This window comes from Peromyscus maniculatus, chromosome 4 (assembly GCF_049852395.1).
Source record: "Peromyscus maniculatus bairdii isolate BWxNUB_F1_BW_parent chromosome 4, HU_Pman_BW_mat_3.1, whole genome shotgun sequence".
Taxonomy (NCBI): domain Eukaryota; kingdom Metazoa; phylum Chordata; class Mammalia; order Rodentia; family Cricetidae; genus Peromyscus; species Peromyscus maniculatus.
In genome coordinates, this window is record NC_134855.1 from 86,758,261 (window position 1) to 86,780,489 (window position 22,229).

The window sequence follows — 22,229 nt, forward strand, 5'->3', positions numbered from 1 at the left end:
ACTTCCAGGCCAGCTTAGGATCCAGAGCAAGTTCTAGAACAGCCAGGGCCACACAGAGAAACAATGTCTTGACTGCCCCACCCCTGCCCCCACTAACTCAATAAATGAATAAATGAATGAAGGAAGGAAAGAAGAAAGGAAGGAAGAAAGAAAAAAATCCTTATTTTAGGCAATGAATTTGAGGTTTCAAGAAGCAAGGCTATTTATTGGTCACTACTTTGTAACTAACTAGAATAAGTTGTAGAACACAGATTTTAACTCATGTGTTCCAACTTCAGAGCCTATGGAGAATTGAATTGGAAGGAGAGAATTGAATCAGTTTCTTCAAGTTTTCCACTGACCTCCACACAGAGGCCAAAGCATGTTTGTGACTCACCCCTCCACACATACACATAGAGGTGGGCAAAGAACTGAGAAATCTGGGGGAAAAGTTTCCCAAGTAATGATAAATAAGTTTCCTGTCTTCTTGATGGATAGTTTCAGATGACACACTTTGCCTCCTTGTGTTGTCTAAGGTAGATTAATCTCCAGCCCCATTTCTCTCTGGTTATTTGCAAATTCTTGCATAACTGAAGACATAAAAATGGTAAAATATACAAAATGACTAAAGACTAATATACAGTCATTTGCTTACTACAAGGAAAATAAGGAAAAGGAACTTACCTAAGTTAGTGAGGAGGTATGCAATCTTTTCATAAGCCTGCGAAGGAGTGTACAGATAAATATTATTCTATATTATACAGTGCTAGAATTGACATTCTTCAAAGAAGTTCCCAAAGTGTATCTACAAGGAGGATATATTTTTAGAGAAGTAGAAGTATTTATTAACACAATATGTAGTGTTCTATACATGTATATACACACACAAAATAGCTGACCTGTGAATGTGTTTAGAAATACATGTGTATGTATACATGTAGATACCTTATGATCTGTAAAACAACTCTTTGTTGCTGTCTTTATGTTCATTGAATAGCTACTCCCTAAACCTAAGACAAAAATTAACAAAATTCATTCAGTTAGTTAATGGCTGAGATGTGATTCATAACTGTCTGCTGTGGTGATATATGGTGTCCCCCAATATACTGTGTGTCCTAATAAAAGTTATCTGGGGTCAGAAAACAGAACAGCCACTAGATTATACATAGAGGCCAGGCAGTGGTGGCACACACCCTTAATCTTAGCATTCCAGAGGCAGAAATCCATCCGGATCTCTGTGAGTTCAAGGCCACAATGGAAACAGTGCCAGGCATGGTGGCACACATCTTTAATCTTAGCACTTGTGATCTCATGTCTTTGTTTATGAAAGACACATGCCTTTAATCCCAGGAAGTGATAGCAGGAAGCTAAAAGGTATATAAGACATGAGAACCAGGAACTAGAGGCTTTTAAACTTTTAAGCTTTTAGCAGCAGTTCAGCTGAGATACATTCGGGTGAGGACTCAGAAGCTTTCAGTCTGAGGATTTGTGGAAACAGGATTGAATGAGGAGTTGTTGAGGTGAGGTTGGCTGTGGCTTGTTCTGCTTCTCTGATCTTTCAGAATTCACCCCAATACCTGGCTCCCAAGTTTTTTCTATTAACAAGACCATTTAAGATTCATGTTATAGTCAGCCACTTGAGCCTTAGGGGATCTGATGCCCTCTGCCGGCCTCATCAGGTACCCATACACATGTGCCATACACACATCCAGACACCAGTATATACACATAATGTAAAGTAGAACACAACAAAGCAATAGTCATACCTAAAGTATTAAACATTCAAGGAATGTATCTGAATACTTAAAAAATTGTCTATATTCTCTGCCTGCCCTTTCAATAAAACTATCACTATTTCATCTTAGCCATGATCCAAATCTACCTCTTTTTAAGATCAAGACTATCTTGAAACCAATTATATTAAGTAAATACTCTTCTATCTCTAGTGCAGCATTTTGTTTGGACTTATTTTGATTTTTATTTTACTTCTACTCTTGAGCTACCATTTTCAAATTTTAAACAAGATTACTTTGATTTTGTAAGGACATGCTATTCTTAATGCACCATGCCCTTTTCCATGCCCCACAATGCACCATGTCCTTTTCTATGCCCCACAATAGCCACACCCTTTTCCATGGCCCCATTATACAGTCAGATGACAGTAACAGGTCCTCCCAGGATTTTAACAGAATGAGCCTTATCAGCTTACAAACAGCATGTGACCAGCCAGTGTCTGTCAGCACTGAGCAGAATGTCCTCCTGCAGCTTGAAGACCAATGCTGTTTAAATAGTTGCCATTTATAGTATTTCACTTGTGCCATCATCTTCCATGTGGTAATTATATAACAGTTTTGTCAAGTAAGTATAACAACCCCATTTGACAGAACAGGGGATTGCGACTGAGAATACCTGGCAAGTGGCCCTGATAGAATAAAATACTAAGTTAAACAACTGTCTCACTTATCCAGACGGCCTGGTCCGGTTCCATGGGGGCTCCTCAGCTATTGGTTCACAGTTCAGGTGTTTCCACTAATTTGGCTAGTTGTCTCTGTACTTTTTCCAATCATGGTCTCAATATTTCTTGCTCATAGGATCCCTCCTTTCTCTCTTGTCCATTGGCCCCCACGCAGTGAGACCAGGACCTGTCCTTAGTGCAGGAGCCAGCCTTATGGAACCTAGTGCCTATGCTGAGACACTTTGCTCAGCCTTGGTGCAGTGAGGAGGGAATTGGACTTGCCCCATCTGAAGGTACCAGGCTCTGCTGGTTCCCCAGGGGAGACCTTGCCTTGGAGGAGGTGGGAATGGGGTGGGGTGAGTTGTGGGGGGAGGGTGGGGGAGGGTGGGAGGAGGGAGGACAGGGGAATCCATGGTTGATATGTAAAATGAATAGAAAAATCTCTTAATAAAAAAATAAAATACTAAGAAGTACAGTAAGAATATTCTTTTATGAGCACCTCTTACCTCCTAGGCATTGTCTTAGTACTTGGCACATATAATCCATCTATAAGTCTATGGTGAAATGTCTCTAGGGATGACAATAACACTTGGAACATAGTTATAAATGGCTGTTAGAAACTTATCCAGGGTAATTCACAACCTGAAGAGTCTAGACCCAAATGACACAGCTAATTGATACCACCCACATGCTATACTCCACAGTCAGTCCACAAAACGAGTTGTTGAATCCAACAATAAAGGCAGGAAGAACCCATGACTTAAACATATTCAGATGTATGGCATATGGCAGCAACTGTGTAGAGAAAGCAGGTTGTGCGTGAATTTGACTATGTGAAGTGAAATGGCTGTATAACTGAGGGAGTTAAAAATGAGCAGGATCACAGACAACCCTTCTGGCTCTAACCCCTACACAGTACACTACAGAGGATACCACATTGGTATGCTTCTAAAATTGCCCACTGTTACATACAGTAAGCAGAATTTCTCTTGCTCATATACAGTTACTTTATTAAATATTCATCAATAATTTCTAATATGTTAGATAGTGTTTGGAAAAATCAAACAATTGATAACTGTGCAGACATAGTCTATATTTTTATGGAACTTAATTGCCAGCGGGAAGGCAAAAATGACCAAAACGTATGTTAAGAGGTAAAGCCAGGTGGTGATGGTACATGCCTTTAATCCCAGTGCTGGGGAGACAAAGGAAAGCAGATGTCTGTGAGTTCAAGACTAGTTTGGTCTACAGAGTGAGTTCCAGGACAGGCAGGGCTACACAGACAAACCCTGTCTTGAAAAACAAAAACAAATAGGTTTAAAAAAAAAACCTCCTACTTTACAGTAAGAAAGCCTCTTGAAGGACAGAGCACTTCCTTAAGAAGCAAAGAGGAGTGTCAAGAAAAAAATGTGGACAGAGTAAATACCTTGGGAAAAATGGACAAGAATGCAAAGGTCCTTAGATTGATAGTCTCATCACAATGGCACAGACTTAGGACAGCAGTGGCAGAAATAGCAGAGCAAATTAGTAATTGATGAGCCAGAGTAATCCTGGAGGGAAACAGGTTTCTAGGACATTTTTGGCCATGACAATCATTTTAGAATTCATTCTGAGCTTAGACAGAATCAGCTTTCCACTAATGCTTTGTTGGTATATTACATAACAATAAACTGGGAAGAAAAGAGCAGCAAATGCAGGAAAGGCATGTCAGGGAGTTCTGCACCCATTTCAGTGTGTACTGTCTCTGCATCAGTAACAGGGCTGTCCAACGTCCACTGTGAAAATGAATTCTAGACAGAATTGCAGGGTATAAGAGACTGATCTTCTAGTATCTGTACCTTCTAGATTCCTAGAAACCATGAGCATGGACATAAACAAATCAAATAAGCACACTGCTCTTTTTAAAAGTCAGGCCTTTTACTAAATACATTTGGCATGAATTACTTTCCTAGTTAAGAGGTGGGGCCCAAATCATTGACCTATCCTATTCTATAATAACCTATTTGACATAATTGGTGACGAGATACCTAACCATTTAGGAAGACAATGTATATTTGAAGTTTTCTGTTGCAGTGACTGGATCCTTGAAAGAAACAGGAATGTGTGCTCTGCTCTCTACAGATGGAAGTTCAAGATGGAGAGGACTACAGACCTAATGTAGATGATTTACATTAGCTAGCACATTAGAGCCCCCTATCCCCATATTATATACTCTGTATACTAAGCACATTTTATGATCACAGAAGTACTCAAAGGAGGTCATTCTTTGACTGACTTTGTGGTAAAGGTTTGGGTGATTTACTCCTGGAAACTGCTCAGATCTCTCTCAGTCTCTCTCTCTCTCTCTCTCTCTCTCTCTCTCTCTCTCTCTCTCTCTCTCCCTCCCTCCCTCCCTCCCTCCCTCCCTCCCTCCCTTCCTCTCTCTCTCCCTCCCTTTCCTTCCTTCCTTCCTTTTTCTCTTTCTTTTCTTTTGTGTTTTTGTTAAGAATTATTCCTTAATTAGAATGGCAAGCAGCTGTTATTTTACTATAATATGACAAAACCAGTTAAGGTTTAACTGTCAAGTAGCAGGAGTATGTTTTTGGACAATTTCACATTGTTGTTTTCATCACAGTACTTTTGGGAACGTTTCCACGTGTAATAGGAGCTATGGTATGGACAACAACATAAATAGAGTAGCAAAGTCAGAAAAGGGGCGGATCTAGGAAGCAAACATTTCTTCAAATTCTGTCCTTCCAGATTTTACGATAGATGTTTGGTAAGTAGATTTAAAACAAGAAATTGAAGTTTTAACTATGTTTGAATTATTTGTGAATTATTTTTTTTGAAGATGCAGTTTCAATCTTGGCTGTGTATCAGTATTATTTTGGATCTCACAAATTAGTGATTTTAGGGGCTGACTGGATCAGAATCAACAAAGAATTTTAGAATGTTTTGTTTTTAATACAGTTTTTCTAACCACACAAAGGAGTTTCTATAAGCAATTTGATACACAATTTGAATGGGACACACTTTTAAAATTACTTTCATGATTAGTATAATAGAATTGTGTTTAAATTTTGATTATAGTAGAACATATTTTTCTCCTCAGTTTAATATTTATTTAGAGATGTCATGATATACTTCTTTCAAAATGTGCATGTGTTGGGGAAGTACAGCCTTTGGTTTAGTTTAAATTAAAATATATGCTGCAAACTTGGAAGACACTAAGAATATAATTCTAGTAACAAAAATTAACTTGGTCACATAATATGCAGGCCATTAGAACATTTGGAAAGTAAAATCCCTACAATGTGCTCAAAGGATATATTTTAAATGCTATGCCAGTATTAAAAAAAGACCTGAGGATCTAGATTAAAATATACCAACAAACAGCAACAAGAATAGGAAGCTATGGCCCTAGCTAAAGGAACTCAACATTTTAACAGTGAGGGAAAAGTATTAAGACAAGCAACAGAACAATGTTCACAAAGATATTGTTTACTTCCTCTAGTGATCCCATGGCTGGGAACAACAGGCAGTTCTAGAACCTTGTGACAAGAATAAAACAAAGAGATAATTCTATTCTACATATGGGACCCAGAAAAAGCTTTATGGAGGAAGTGATCCTTAACTATTATTTTCAGTGATGAAGAGATATTCTCCAAGGATACCAAGGGAAAACAGGACATTCCAGACAGAGACAGCTCTGTGAATCAAGAAACAGGGGGTGTGAATTAGCAAAGCGCAGGAGGAGGAAAAGTGGTTTTTCATGCTAGAAGATAGACAAGAGAGGGAGGGAGGGAGACTGGAAGGGAGGGAGGGTGGTGAGAGGGACAGAAGGAGGAGTGGATGTAGACGAAAGGAAAAACAGGCTTAAATAAAGCAGCCTCTCCTTCACTGAGCTAACAAGTCTATAATTTACATTGGAAGGAGGAAAAACCATTAAACAATCTCAGGCAAAAAAGAAAACCTTCAAATATGTAATTTACACATATCCTTTCAACTTCTATGTGGCCAGTGAGAGGAGAAGGTCTGAGAAAAATCACAGGAAGACTGAATTCTTAGGTGCCTATTACTAAACTAAAAAAGCAGATAGGAGAATTCTGAGCAGAGCCTTGATAATAGAGATTCAGAAACAAAATTCACAACAAGTGATCAGGAATAGGATAAAAAAGAAAAAAAAATGCACCAGAACATCATATGGTTTGTGGACTACCTTATATTTCCTAAAGAGCCTAGAAGACTCCTGATTTAAAGACAAATGCTTAATGATTTAAAGTATTTTTCCATGCCTACATTTCATAAATTAATGCATTCAGATTAGAGTTGAAAAGCACATTAGACTAACAGAATACCTTTACTTAGGCTCAGTCCTTTATAAGCACATTTTAAAGCTGCATATTGAATTTGACCTGAAAATAATAAGTGGTAGTTTTTAGATAGTCAGATGAACATTTTCATGATATAGTATTTGACATTTTATTGTGTCCTTATTTGTATTAAGCTCTTAAATTAATCCTGCATATTCAGGTGAATTGGAAAGAGTGTCTAATAATTTGTGAAGTGCCTTAACAGTCTGGATAGGAAGCAAATACATAAATTTCTGAAGAGCATTATTAACTTATACTGACTGACTCAGAAGAATGTAACAGTGTTCACATTGGTTGAGCTGGCTTTATACTTCCTTTGCTTATGCTAAACTCATTTACAATTCTTCTGAATGGTCTAGTTGTAAGGAAGAAAAAGAATTTATAATCTAATAATCTCTGAATTTTAATGTAAAAATGCCCAACAAACAAAGATACATGAAAGTAGAAAGCTGGTTGAGCCTGAGTTCTCCTAGCTCTGGGTATTTGATTTTCAGGATCAAAAAAGACTTTGGCTCCAGAGTCACTGAGTAGAGGTAGTGAGACTATGAGGCTGTTAGATGACAGACTTGATGGCTATATTAGGACTGTCTTAGCTACCTTCTAAGTTCTTCACAAGTAGACATTCACTTTATTGACTTTAGTCTTTTCTTTTTGTAAATAAAAACTATGTTAGCCTCCAACCCAAACAAACACTTAGTGAGAAAAAATTGTCTCTGAACCATTTTTCTTTAAAATATTTTTTACAGTTTTTTATTTGTGTGTGTGTGTGTGTGTGTGTGTGTGTGTGTGTGTGTGTGTGTGTGTATGTGTGTGGTGTCTTTCATATGTTTGTATTTGGGGGTGTGGGCTTGTCCATGCCATGGTTTGCACATGGAGGTCTGTGCCTGTGTTCAGCTTCCACTTTGAGATATGGTCTTTTGGTGTTGGTTGCAGTGGATGGCCTGCTGACTGACCCAGGAACTTCCTGGGAGTTTTCTGTCTCTGTCTAATATCTCCCTGTAGGAGAACTACACTTATAGATGCACACTAGCATGCCCAGCTTTATACAGATTCTGGAGATTCAAATTCCAGTACATGTTTGTATGGCAACAGCTTTACCCATCTGCCCAATCCCTGGGGAAGAGCAAAAACTGCAGGCGCAAGAGTCATGTGTGATTCTAGCCAAAGGTGGCAACTCAAGATAGAGATGGGTAGCAGAATAAGGCCCAGTTTAGGAGATTAGTGATAACAATTAGAACAGTGAAACTAGAATCTGGTGCATCTGTGGGAACTTAGCCAAAGTTTGGTTTAGTAAGATTAAGAAATAAAAGAACCTTTTGTAAGAAACTTAGCTGAGGATAAATGTGGCTTAGAATGGGATGTTTATATAGGTGTATACATATTCTAGAAAAATAGAATCAACGTTTTATATCATTTCTAGGTAACAGATACTGTCTTTAATTTGTCATGTCTTATATGTTCAGATAAAGTTGCTTTTTATTGACAATAGTTCTTAAAAGCTAGCCCAAGCATCATGATGCTATTTCATAAAGAGACATTCCATTATGAGTCAACACATACATGTGATTTTTGAAACAAAGATGTTCATTTTAGACATCATGACCCAGTAACCTGACAGATCATGTAGAGCCAAAGAAGATAAACCCCTACATCCTGCAAGGATTGAGCTCCATGGGTGCAAAGGGGCTGAAGAGAAGGCAAACATGCAGTTATTTGGGAAGAAACACTGATCAGTCAGAATGGGCTCAGATGGCCAAACTACAGCATCCTGGAAGCTCTGCATGTTTATTATATACAGTTGAACAGGGAGGCGGGTTTAGCTGATGCCGGCAGGAGATCCTCTGTAGGAGAGCAGTCTTCAGGCTCTAAGCAGCTTTGAGGAGAAAGCTTTGGTGGTCATTTTTGCACACACTATGGACATTTGCATTTGGACCAGAAGAGAAAGCTTTTCCATTTCCCTGAGGATAGCAACAAGGAGACTTTGCTATTTCTGATGGGTCAAAAGCACTGGAGTCCTTGACTCAGCCATGCTCATGTTAACAACACATATTCACTAGGACTTAACTTGCCTCCTACCATAACCCACACTTTAAAAATTGTGATAGTGTCTCTCTGTCTCTCTGTCTCTGTCTCTCTGTCTCTCTCTGTCTCTCTCTCTGTCTCTCTCTCTCTCTCTCTCTCTCTCTCTCTCACACACACACACACACACAGAGAGAGAGAGAGAGAATGAATTAGCTCTAGAGAAAATGAAAGGGTGATACTGGGGCTTCACTCTGAGGTAGATTTTCCTCTATCTTTCCAATAAATTCTTTTACTAGAGGGCTGAATTTGTTTGATTTTTCTAATACAAACAATACCTCATTCGTTCAAAAAGTGCATAGCCCTTTCTCTAGCATATACCAAATAGTAAAACTGAGACCACAAATAGCCAGGGCCACAATGGCACTGGCCAAGGAAGACAATACAATTGAAATTGGTTTTGATTTTTAAAAAAATCCATTGCAGGCTTGGCATGGTGCCACATGCCTTTAATTCCAGCACCCAGGAGGCATAGGCAGGTGGAGATCTGTGAGTTTAGTTCAGCCTGATCTACAGAGCGAGTCAAGCCAGCCAGCACTATGTAATGAGACCCTATCTCAAAAAAAAAAATTGGTGAATAAACCAAAGTGTATCAAATACTTCTTGTTAAAATGAGCTGTTTGTAACAGAAATATATATATATGTAAGTGCACACACACACACACACACACACACACACACGCATGCATGCATTTCAACACTGAGGAAATGTAGACTTTTCTCACAGTCTTTGTGACTATTGAAAATGATGCCATAAACGCTTACAAGATTCAGCAGCATGATGATTACGAAATTGATACAGACAGCAGCAGCAGATGTAGCGAACTGCCAGTGCTGCTTGATGAAATTCCACTTGAATGATGCAAACTGTTCCATGACAACCAGGCGGTACACGACAACTGCAAACACGGCTGTGATGACCAAGGAGATCTGCAGAGTAAGAGCGCAGAGAGGACACTTGGTCTTTTGTGTCACTAAAAGTGACAAGCCAGCCACACATTAGTACTTCAAAAGTTGAAAGTATTTGTCTTTCTGGGAAAAAATAATAAATTATGTTGTCTCCTTTAAGGAAGGAAGTTAAACTAGACTTAGAAAGCAATGCAAGATTTAAGCTTAAACCCACAAATGCTATGAGGTGATACACTTTTAGTTAGCCAGATTGAAGCATTACATTTGCAAGTATACTTCAAAACATCATGCTTCATGTGCTAAGTACACACTTTATATATTCTATTAAATGCATAAATAGTAACTCGTTGCTACAGTATGCACCCAGCATCTGTAAAGCCCTTAATTCAATCCCCAGCACTCAAAGACTATATGTAATAAAATAAATAAATTAGGGAATAAACAAAATCAAAACAGAATCAAGAAGTATTCAAGCTATTTTAGTATGGAAAATAGTTATCATACTAAAGTGCAAAATTCTGTCCCAAGCTCCTCTTTCAAATGGAGTGCTTAGTTTTAAGGAGACATTTCTATTGTAGAGACTAACTCTCAGAATTTCTACTTTATGTTAGCTGTTCTTCCAAATAGTATTTATTCAAATAGATGTTGAGATGCTCTGAGAACATGTCACAAACTGGCTGTAGTTTCCAATTATAGGTGGCACACGAGCATGCGTGCGTGCGTGCGTGTGTGCGTGTGTGCGTGTGTGCGTGTGTGTGTGTGTGTGTGTGTGTGTGTGTGTGTGTGTGTTGCAAAAAAGAGTCATTTTCTTTTGCATTCTTAGGAGTACAAAAATGAGTTGGTATGCCAGACTATCCTTCTAAACCTGGAATCCCACAACATTCTCATACCAATGACTATATTTTACCATGAAGAAGATTCCTGAGACAGACACAAGAAGACGTGTGACTTTGTCGGATGAAGGCTGGTGAGGCTCAGGTTTCCCTGTGATGGGGTTTATCACCTCCATTCTGTAATATTTGGCTTCAAACTGGGGGCGAAGTGTTTCCTATGAGAGAAACTAAGGTTACTTAAATAGCAAGTCCACAAATTAAAAAAAAATTTCCAAGAATTAACACAAACTCTTAAACTTAGCCTGCTTTTATGTCATTTGCTGAAAGACACAACCTTTTAAAGAACAATGTTACTTAAATTTCAAATAAAACCATGGGTGTATTTTTAATTAACACAATTTTCTATGCATCCACTCTAAGAAAACATTATAGAAATGGTTTTAGCAATATATGCTTCATCGTTGATCCCTGTTACCTTCATGAAGTGAGGAATCTTGTCAATGTGTTTTAAAGATATGAATCTGTCCCTGATCTGTGCATTGAGGAGCTCTAAGCTTTATGATTTCCCAGATTCCTTAACGCCTGACTTCCTGATAGCTTACCTCCTCTTCTTCCCATTCAATAAGGTCCCAAGCATAGGTCAATATACTTCTTCTTCTTTTCCAAAACTCAAGAAAGACTGTGGCTATAAATATAACAACAACAATAATAATGATAATAATAATTATACAGTAATAATAATTCTCCATCACTAGCACACCACATTGTTTTTCTTCAGATTGGTATATTTTATCGTATAATTAAATTCTTTATAGTGATTGAGTTGTTATTAAATAAATATTGGAATTTGAATTTCTATCACCTTCCTTTCTGGTTTTTATATAATGCTGTCTATATTCATGACTAAGGACAGGCAAATTTTAACACTGAAACTGGTGATGTTTTTGTTGGCATGGTATATTGAAGTGATGCTGGGAGAGAAAGTCAAGATTAGAGAGCGAAATGCTGTTGTCTTTTTTATGCTTATTCAAAATTACCTCAAAACTTTAAATTTTCAACTACTAATGATAATCAAAACCTGATACTATTCTTCCAATACCCAAGAGAAGTGGTGGAAACAAAGAGATAAAGTACAAGCCCATCTTAATGTAAAGATGAGAAAAGAGATCAGAGATGATTCTCTGATGCATACTTGGTTATGTACAAGCTGGAAGAGACTCAATGGAAAAAGTAAAGAAATGCCTCAATTATTATGTGAAGTTTCTGCATAAAAAAGGAATTGCTCAACATCCCTAATCATCAGGGAAATGCAAATCAAAACAACTCTGAGATACCACCTTTTGCCTGTCAGAATGGCTAACATCAAAAACACTGAAGACACTTTATGCTGGAGAGGATGTGGAACTAGGGGAACTCTCCTCCACTGCTGGTGGGAATGCAAGCTTGTACAACCACTTTGGAAATCTATATGGCGCTTTCTTAGAAAATTGGGAATCAATCTCCCCCAAGATCCGGCTATACCACTCTTGGGCATATACCAAAGAAATGCTCAATCATACCACAAGAGCACTTGCTCAGCTATGTTCATATCAGCATTGTTTGTAATAGCCAAAACCTGGAAACAACCTAGATGCCCTTCAAGTGAAGAATGGATAAATAAATTGTGGCACATATACACAATGGAATACTACTCAGCAGAGAAAAACAATGACATCATGAGGTTTGCAGGCAAATGGATGGATCTAGAAAAAAATCATCCTAAGTGAGGTAACCCAGACTCAGAAAGACAAATATGGTATGTACTCACTCATAGGAGGATACTAGAGGTGGAATAAGGGTGACTGGACTGCTACTCACATCACCAGGGAGGCTACCTGGAAAACAGCACCCCAAGAAAGACACGGGGATCGCCCAATGATGGAGAAATGGCTGAGATCTACATGAACAACCTGGACATGAGTGGGAGTAATGAAGGGTGAGGGTCAAGGGAAAGAGAGCCTGTGGGAGTGGGAGATCCCAGCTGGATCAAGAACAGAGAGGGAGAACAAGGAATAGGAGACCATGGTAAATGAAGACCACATGAGAAAAGGAAGAAACAAAGTGCTAAAGAGGCCCACAGAAATCCACAAAGATACCCCCACAAAAGACTGCTGGCAATGGTCGCCGGAACTGAACTACTCTGGTGATGGGATGGCCAAACACCCTAATAGTCGTGTTAGAAACCCCATCCAACAACTGAGGGATCTGGATGCAGAGATCCACGGCTAGGCCCCGGTGGAGCTCCGGGAGTCTAATTAGCGAGAAAGAGGAGGATTTATATGAGCGAGAATTGTTGAAACCAATGTTGGATAAAGCACAGGGACAAATAGCCAAATGAATGGAAACACTTGAACTATGAACCAAAGGCTGAGGGGCACCCAACTGGATCAGGCCCTCTGAATAGGTGAGACAGTTGATTGGCTTGATCTGTTTGCCAGGCATCTAGGCAGTGGTACCGGGTCCTGTGCTCATTGCATGAGTTGGCTGTTTAAAACCTGGGACTTATGCAGGGACACTTCGCTCAGTCTGGGAGGAGGGGACTGGACCTGCCTGGACTGAGTCTACCAGGTTGATCTCATTCCTCGGGGGAGGCTTTGCCCTGGAGGAGGTGGGAATGGGGGGTGGGCTGGGGGAAGGGGAGGGGGGCAGGAGGGGGGAGAAAAAGGGAATCCGTGGCTGATATGTAGAACTGAATGATATTGTAAAATAAAATAAAAGGAAAAAAAAAGGAAGGTAACAGTTGAAAAAAAAATGTGAGAGACTGTGGCTGCACTTTATACCTTTGAGGATATTGTGACTCTAGCTAAGAGCTAACCTGTACATTCCCAAATGTTTAATGTACTATCTGTACAAGTATCCATCTATGTTCTATGCTTGTATTTTGGTCAAGGCACTGTAACCTCAAAGATCATCATATCTAGCAGAAGAAGACACTGGTCTTCACAAATAAAATGTAAGAGTTATAACGAGGAAGACTTACAGTGTAATTAGCAAGATACAGTTTTAAGAAAAGTTCGGGTTGATGAAGCAAAGTCAGGTCTTTCAATGGGATTTCATTATTTTCTTGACTTCAGTGCCAAAGAGATTTTTTTTTATTATGACTTAATTTTATAATTAAAAGTCAGAATATATATTAGTTATTAAATACCATATTCAGTTACTTTACATTACATTTTAATCTCATTTTAAAATGTATAAAGTTCCTTTTTATGTATTATTAATTTTATTTAGGAGATAATTAATCATCTCCTAAAATTTTCAAGAAGATGATGAAAATTATGATTACTCAGATTTGAATACAGAGGCAATACAAGCCTGTGCCTATAATCGTAGATCCAGGGCTGGTGCTCTTCACTTTCAAGCCTGGCTGGTGCCTGCAGGTTCTCTCTGCCATTCCTGGATGTCCCATAAATACTATGTACTGATTTCTTACAAAATCTTAAAAGAGTAGTAATGGCTAAAAGAGGCAACATCACCAGACTTCACTGATTAAAAAACAAATGAGGTTTTCCCTGCACTGGGTTAGCTTTTAAAACAACAGACTACAAACACTATTATCAACAGAGGGATCTTAAAAGACTTAAAAGGGAAGTTGGATGGGAAGAAATGAGAGAGAGAGAGACAGAGAGAGAGAGACAGAGACAGAGACAGAGAGAGACAGAGAGAGGCAGAGAGAGACAGAGACAGAGAGACAGAGAGAGACAGAGACAGAGAGAGAATATGAGGCACGGTTTTAATTAAGCAATGATAAGATGCCATGACTTCTGGCCCAGAGCACTTTACATTTTTAATATGGACAATAACGCAGAATGTTCAATCACATTTTAATTGACATTAGTCTCAGTCAAGGCTTACAGTTGAACTGTGTGAAATTGGCTCTTAACGTCCTCACTAGCACGCCCTTGAACAAGAGGCATCTAACAGAAAATCTAAATAAAATAAAAGTGGTCTTTAACAATTGAAGTTTCAAAGCAATAAGGTTCAGGAACAGATACTGAGTCTAGGCAAGATGGCATTTTCATTGAACTCAATATTGAATTGGGCTGTGTGCTAAAAGTCCATTCTCAGCAAGACACATTTATTTCATGCACGGCTTATTTATTGGAGCTCTTAAGTGCATCCATATTCTTACTTTTTAAATTTAATTAGAAAGAAAGCTTCCAGAATAATTTAGTGTGCCAGACATAGAGGAAGGATGAAATTTATTACTTACAAATAACTACTAAACTTACTAATTAAATAAAAATCTAACTTGAAAAATTATAACTGTCATTGCTTCTGGTGATCAGCCAAAGTGATAGATACAGTGTATTCTTTCTTTAATGAAGGGATGTTTTCACAAGTTCATACATGCTTCAAAAATAGTAATACTGTACTTAGTTTATGGATTTTTGATGTATTTTACTTATACTTTATTTTTATTTATTTATTTTATTAAAAACTTTTTTATTCATTTTACATCCAATCAAAGATACCCCTCTTCCCTCCTCTCACCCCTCCAGCCTCCCCCTCCCAACCCACCCTGCATTGCCTCCTACAAGAAGGTAAGACCTCCAATGGGGAGGTACATTTAGTAGAGGCAGGTCCAAGACCCTCCCCCTGCCTCAAGGCTGTGGGAAGTATGCCACCACAGGTAGTGGGCCTGATCATGCACTAGGGATGGATTCTGATCCTACTGCCAGGGGGCCCCTTACGCAGATCAAGCTACACAACTGTCTCACTATTTACAGGACCCAGTCCAGTCCCATGCAGGCTGCACAACTGTTGATCTAAATTTCATGTTTATTTATTTTTTATTTAAAATATTTTTTTCACTTTACATAGCATCCCTAGTTCCCCCTTCATCCCCTTCTCCTGCTCTCCCCCCATTTACCCCCATCCCACCCCCTATCCAATCCTCAGAGGGGGTAAGGCCTCCCTTGGGTAGTCAACAAAGTCTGGCATACCAAGCTGAGCCAGGGCCTAGCCCCTTCCCCTGCATCAAGACTGAACAGTTATCCTGCCATAAGGAATGGGTTCCAAAAAGCCAGTTCATGCATCTAGGATATTAAAAATGATTATGTATTATGGAATGTGATATGGTCATGCAAGCCAAACTCCCTACTGTTAACCATAGGAGTTAAAATTACTGTGACATCAAGAAATGCAAACCTGGTCGGGCGGTGGTGGCACACGCCTTTAATCCCAGCACTCGGGAGGCAGAGGCAGGCAGATCTCTGTGAGTTCAAGGCCAGCCTGGTCTACAGAGTGAGTTCCAGGAAAGGCGCAAAGCTACATAGAGAAACCCTGTCTCCAAAAACCAAAAAAAAAAAAAAAAGAAAGAAAGAAAAAAGAAATGCAAAACTGGGTGTTATTTATTTGTGGCGCTATTTACCATTATTTACCATGTGAGAGAAAACACCAGATACAATGGAACTCACTATAAGAGTTTTATTAGGGGAGGGTGAAGAGGCGTGCAATAAACCTACTAGAAGCAAACAGTGTGGAAAAAGGTGGCAGGAGAACGGGTGGAATCTGCTTTTATGGGTCCCCCGAGCAAGCACATATGGGCTTATGTAGCTACGCAATGCATGCACACAGATTACTTGATCTCATAGCAGACAGATGATGTAGGATGCAAGGCCCTGGGGTGACTAAGCATTCTGCCTGCCTGATGGACAGTGCATTCATGGTCATGTAGCTGGGGAGTAGCTAGGAATTCTGACATTGGGGAAGCCCACACTGTTGTTATGATGTCTGGGCATGGTAGAGCACATCCCTGTCCCAGGACTAGGAGGCAGAGTCAGGCATACCTCTGTGAGTTCTAGGCCAGCCTTTTCTTTTCTTTTTTTTTTTTTTTTTTTTGTTTTTCGAGACAGGGTTTCTCTGTGTAGCTTTGTGCCTTTCCTGGAACTCAATTTGGTAGCCCAGGCTGGCCTCGAACTCACAAAGATCCACCTGGCTCTGCCTCCCGAGTGCTGGGATTAAAGGCGTGCACCACCACCGCCCAGCAGGGCCAGCCTTTTCTACACAGTGAATTCTAGGCTAGCCAGGATTGCATACTGAGAATCTGTCTCAAAACTAAACAACTCCAACAGTTTTAGAACATTTGTTTGGTGTTTTTGGTTGTTTGTCTTTTTTTTAAGGCAGAGTTTTTTTTGTGTGTGTAGCTTTGGAGCCTATCCTGGAACTCACTCTGTAGACTAGGCTGGCCTCGAACTCACAGAGATCCGCCTGCCTCTGCCTCCCGAGTGCTGGGATTAAAGGCATGCACCACCATGGTCCTGCTTTTATTTTATTTATTTATTTTTTTTGGAGTTTGTTTTCAATGATGGGCACTCTACCACCATCCTACAGTATCAAACAGAAGTAAGTAAATACTTTTTTTCTTTTGAGACAGTTTCTCACTGTGTATGTTAGGCTAGCCTAGAGCTTTCTGTATTGCTCCAGCTAGTCTCAAAACACTGAATATCCTGCTTCAGTCTTCAGACTGCTGCTGTTAGAGACATGAATTCACGTATACAGTCAACACTAATTAAGAAAAAGAACAAAGCAGATCAGATACAATGCTTGGCTAGATCCTCATAACAACAGTGTGGTCTTCCCCAGGCTTGAATTTTCTGATGTCATGGGAATTTTAACTCCTGTCATTAAGCAGTAGGGAGTTCAGCTTGCATGACCATTGCCATTACATAATCAGGTTTAATTTAGCTATTAGCACAAATGAGAAGTACAGGGACTAGAAATGATCTGACAAGTAGGCTGAGCAAAAACAAACAGAACCCCGAGCAGTTAGTTCCCTGGTAGAACTGTCTTATAGATGACTATAAGGAAACAGTGGTTTAGGATACAGTGGGGCAATTGCAATGAATCCATAGCAGCTGAGGTACACAAGACCACAGCAGGCTCAGGCCAAGACGAAGTCCAGCATGGAGCACAGAGGTGGGTTCCTACTGTAAGGAACAGAGGAAGCACTGAGTGAGTGAAGTCCTGGGTGAATGTATTTTTGACATGAGCAAGGCCATGCAAGGACTCTTAGACCAATTGGTCCATGGTAAATTGGCAAAGACATTACTCTTATAGGCCAGGTTCAAGAGAGATGGCAAAGCTTTCCCCAGGAGTATGAGTATGAAGTTTTATGAGGGACTGATCAGTGTGTGGGAAGACTAGCAATTACAGCTTCCACCTCCTGGATGTTTACAGACTGAGGCTACTAACCTACAGAGGCCTCAGCTAAACTTCCCTATGTACTGTACCGAATGGACATGAGGTTCTGGGCGGTGGTGGTAGTGATTGGAGAATCCCACCCGATGCCAGCTTCTTTGTATGTGTGTCTCTGTGAATGCCCTTTCTTCATCTCTTTGCTGGCCCTAGCCAGCATTTCAGGACCCAAGCCTGAAGGGAAATGACAGGCACCCACCCTTAACTAAAGAGACAATTGGCCATTGAGAGCTTCTAGGAGAACGAAAGTCAGTTTGTGTTAAGACTGTACCTGATAAGTTGAGCACACTCCAGTGGAAGGCCCCACATCTGTCTATAAAGGCTGCACAAATTGTATTTGATCAGATTTAAAAAAATATACCAAGTTGAGTACATACAAAAGGGTGGAGGACCTGGGAGGAGTTTGGGAAAAGGGTAAACAATACTAAACCACAAAGCACAAAATTCACAAACACCTAAAGAATATTTTTAATTAAAAAAATGAAAAATTTGGAGAGAGACCAGCTTCTTTTCATTCTATTGAATTGCCTTGTCCAGCCTCGGTGTGAAGGGTTTTGCCTTGTCTTATTGTGTCTTGTATTTTGTCGTGTTTGGTTGCTGTCTCTTGGAGGTTTGCACTTTTCTAAAGGGAAATGCGGGGGGGGGGGGGGGCGAATCTGAGAAAGAGGGGAAGCAGAAGGAGCTAGGAGAACTGGGGGCAGGGGAACCTGTGGTCAGGGATGAATTTATGAGAGAGGTATTTATTTTCAATAAAAAATAAATAGGTAAAAATCATGGCTTGCTCTTTAAAAAGTGAAGATTTATTTGACTTACTGGTTTACATGTTGCCTAACATCATCCCAAAATAAAAAGCAAATTTCAAATGATGGGTGTAGAAGATGGAAACACAGTTAATGCTTTTCTTCTCTCAGAGATTATAGGACTCTTTCCCCCTGGTTCCAACACATCTCTCTGCCAGTTTCTCCTTATATAGCTCAGGTTAGCCTAGAATTCATGGTCTTTTTGTCTTGACTTGGATTATCGATATGCATCACCACATCCTGAGAGAATTCTATTCTCACTAGAAGGAATAGGATGCAGAAGGAGGTTGAATTGGCATCTAGTTCAGCACTGAGTACAAGGCATGGGGTGCCATGGATCCAGCACTTCAAAGACCCATTTCACAAATAATGAAAGTGTCTGGGTAGTAGCTCCACCTCAACACCTGGCACCCTGGCATCCCTATACCTAAAGAGCCTAGAATGTTTGGAAGGAGTCTGGTGGATGATCCACCTCAACTTCCCTCCCCATCTCTTTCCCTAAACCTACCCCTTCAAAGCCCACCAAATACATCTCCTCCCCAAACCTACCCCTTCAAAGCCAGTCAAACACAGCTCCTCCCCCAGAGAGGCTCAAGACCACAAACACAGGGTATATAAGTGACATCTCAGAAAACAGACAGGTGGTTCTTCCAGTCTGGCTTCTTTCTACAGGGTGGGGAATCGCCTGGGAGCATTTTACCCATTAAACCTGGACTTTCTAATTTGGTCTGATTTGGTTTGCTGAGTCAGCGGAGAGGCCTTCAGGAGGCCTAAAACTTATCAGAAAGCAGCAAAGACATTTTAGTTATCTCCTGGTAATCATTGGAGGGAAGCTTGGCATGCACAGTTGACTTTGTGATCCTGCGTGATTATCCAGTCTCTGAAGCAAGCAATGGATGAAAGAACATAGGAGCATTAATGACAAAGGTCCAGACAGGGTTTAGAAGATAGGAGTGTGGGATATTGAAAGATATAGAAATTGGAACTGGCCAGATTCATTGTCCTTCGCATCTTATAGCCTGAAAAAAATTTAATGCTCTGATTGTGCCTCTGGCCATTTGCTTTAATAATACCTCTGGGAACAACCACATAACTTTACTTGTATTTTTTGAGACAGGGTCTCACTATGTAGCTCTGGCTGTCTTGGAACTCACTATATAGACTAGACTGGCCAGGACTCACTATGTGGATCAGGCTGGCCTTGAAATTAGAAACTCAGAAATTAATTTGCTTCTGCCTACCAGATGCTGGGATTAAAGGTGTGTGCCACCACACCTGGCTATGCATTAGTATTTTTTCAAAGCTCCTAAAGTTTTCTAATATGCAGTGAATGTTGCACACCATCTCCTAGGTAAAACAGTCATACTGATTAAAAAAAAATGAAACTGAAATCAACGTCACACTTCTTGACATAGTAGAACCTCAGTGCCAAAGCTGTAGACCAAACTGACATGAATAATGACTAACATTTTGTCTCAGTTTGTAACCATATAGGAAGCACTTTTGGATCATGCAACGCATACAGCCCTTAACAACATCTGTAATGCTCAATCTCACAATTATTAACAAAAGTCTGCATGTCATCTATTATACATGATGTGTGCTACACAGCAGTAATGATTATTGACCAGATTAGAAATTTGGGATTTTTAAAGCTGAAGTGAACTGTGAAAGTTATCCTACTTCTCAGATTACTACCTTTCTACCCTGGAAAGCATTTCTCCGTGTTACTGAGTAGAATTGAGAATTGAGATGCTGATAGGTGAGAATGGAGAGCTGAGAGCAAGTTGTGATAATCATGATACCATTGTGAAATAAATGTCCTGGAGATGCGAGGAAACAAAAAAATGAGAAGAAATCAAATCCCATGGAACTCACAGGAGGGAGCCTGGAGTACAAAGACAAGACAGTGGCCCCAAATGAACATGGCAACAGGAGTGAGGAGTGGAGAAGGGAAGGAGTACACTAAAGCTTACTCATTAAAAAATAAAAATGCCTTAAGATAAAAAGTGTATGAAGTGAAGCCATGGTTAATTTTTAAAAGAGGGAAAAAAGTCAATGCAGGGATAGACATGGGACAGCTTAGAAGTAGAACTGCACATAAGCATGTGTGTGCTCAGATATGTAAGATATAGTACTATTATGAATATGTAATGCTCAAAGAACATGTATCATATATTAATAGAAATTGTCTGGAAGAAGTAGATCACAGAGCACATGCATGTTCTGCAGAGTACAGGCCTGTAGAGAGGAACATGTGATGATCCCATTCTTTCTCTACAGAGGAACACAGATTGTTCATGTTCACCGTAAGTAAGGGATCAGGCACAGACTGCTCATGGTTCCTCATTTAGAGTGAACAGCTAGAGAACAGAATCACAGGGTCATGTAAAGGAGGTTAAGGGATGATGTGGTTTGTTTCAAGTTATTTATTTATACGGAAGTCACAAAATAGAAGGCCTATCGTGATTGAGACCTTCCTGACCCTGTAAGGTCAACAAACCTGTAAAGAACTCATAATACTTAATAGAGTTTCATTTGATTCTTTTCAATTTCTTAATCCATTCCTCGTGTGTGTGTGTGTGTGTGTGTGTGTGTGTGTGTACACATGTATGTGCTTGTGCATACCTGTACATATTCATGCAGAGGCCAGCAGAGGATATTGGGTCACTCTCTGCCTTCTGCCTTATTTCTTTGAGAAACTGTCTCTGAATTTGGACCTAGGCTGGCAGCCAGCAAATCCCAGCAATCGTCCTGTCTCAGTATCTCTCCCACCCTTCCAACAACCACATAGCTCAAAGGGAAGGTTATGGGTACATGTGTGACCAGGCCCAGCTTTTTACATACCTGCTCAGATCTGAGTCAGATCTAACCCATGTGTAGCACACATTCTTACCGCTAAGCTGTCTCTCCAGGCCCTGACCTTGTTACCGTTTTCCATGCTAAATGGTCTATAAAAGTTTGTTAAAATGACTTGAGCTTCCAGGGGTTTGGCTGTCACTCCTTGTCTTGTGCTATTTGCATTATTCCAGGCTTTCATGTTATGCTGCATGGAATTTCACTGGGATAGGGGAAGACTCAGTCACTGACCAGAGACTCCCTCTTTCCTTGTCTGTTTCATGGTATCAAGTATCAAGTTCTATTTTATTTTGGAAAAAATAAAATCTGCAAACTACTTTACTACATTTCTAAGGGGAAATGGGTTTTGAAAAGGCAGAGAAAAAGGATGAAGTCCAATTCCAAATGATGCTAAATATGTCTGTACCTGGAGGACAAAATGAAATACAGGTATTGTATTCATCAAAGGAGATAAAGCCTTGGAGCCTTCTCCGTGGAAAGCCCATCTGAAGCAGGCCGATTCAGAGCAGCAGATTGCCAGTTTGGACCTCACCCAAGTGCAACTGAAGACCTTCCTTTATTCTAGGATTTATTTTCGGTAACATCCTCAAGCATAAAGTGTTTTCCCTGTGCAGTATTGCAACACCATTACACACAGGTAGAATTAGAGACCTTGTAGAACAGGTTCTACACTTAGGAAAAAAAAAGGGCCATGAATATGGTACACTTCTATGGGGTACATTCC

The 22,229-nt window shown here is 39.9% G+C and overlaps 1 protein-coding gene across 1 annotated transcript in view; it reads right to left on the minus strand.

Annotated features, from left to right (window-relative positions):
• Positions 1–22,229, minus strand: part of Ano3 (anoctamin 3) — a 261,204-nt gene that overhangs the window by 25,655 nt on the left and 213,320 nt on the right. The window contains exons 15-18 of the mRNA XM_076570257.1: positions 11,210–11,292; positions 10,682–10,822; positions 9,631–9,795; positions 664–700 (exon numbers count right to left, since the gene is read on the minus strand). Coding sequence (XP_076426372.1) covers positions 664–700; positions 9,631–9,795; positions 10,682–10,822; positions 11,210–11,292 — 426 coding nt within the window. The remainder of the gene's footprint in view (positions 1–663; positions 701–9,630; positions 9,796–10,681; positions 10,823–11,209; positions 11,293–22,229) is intronic.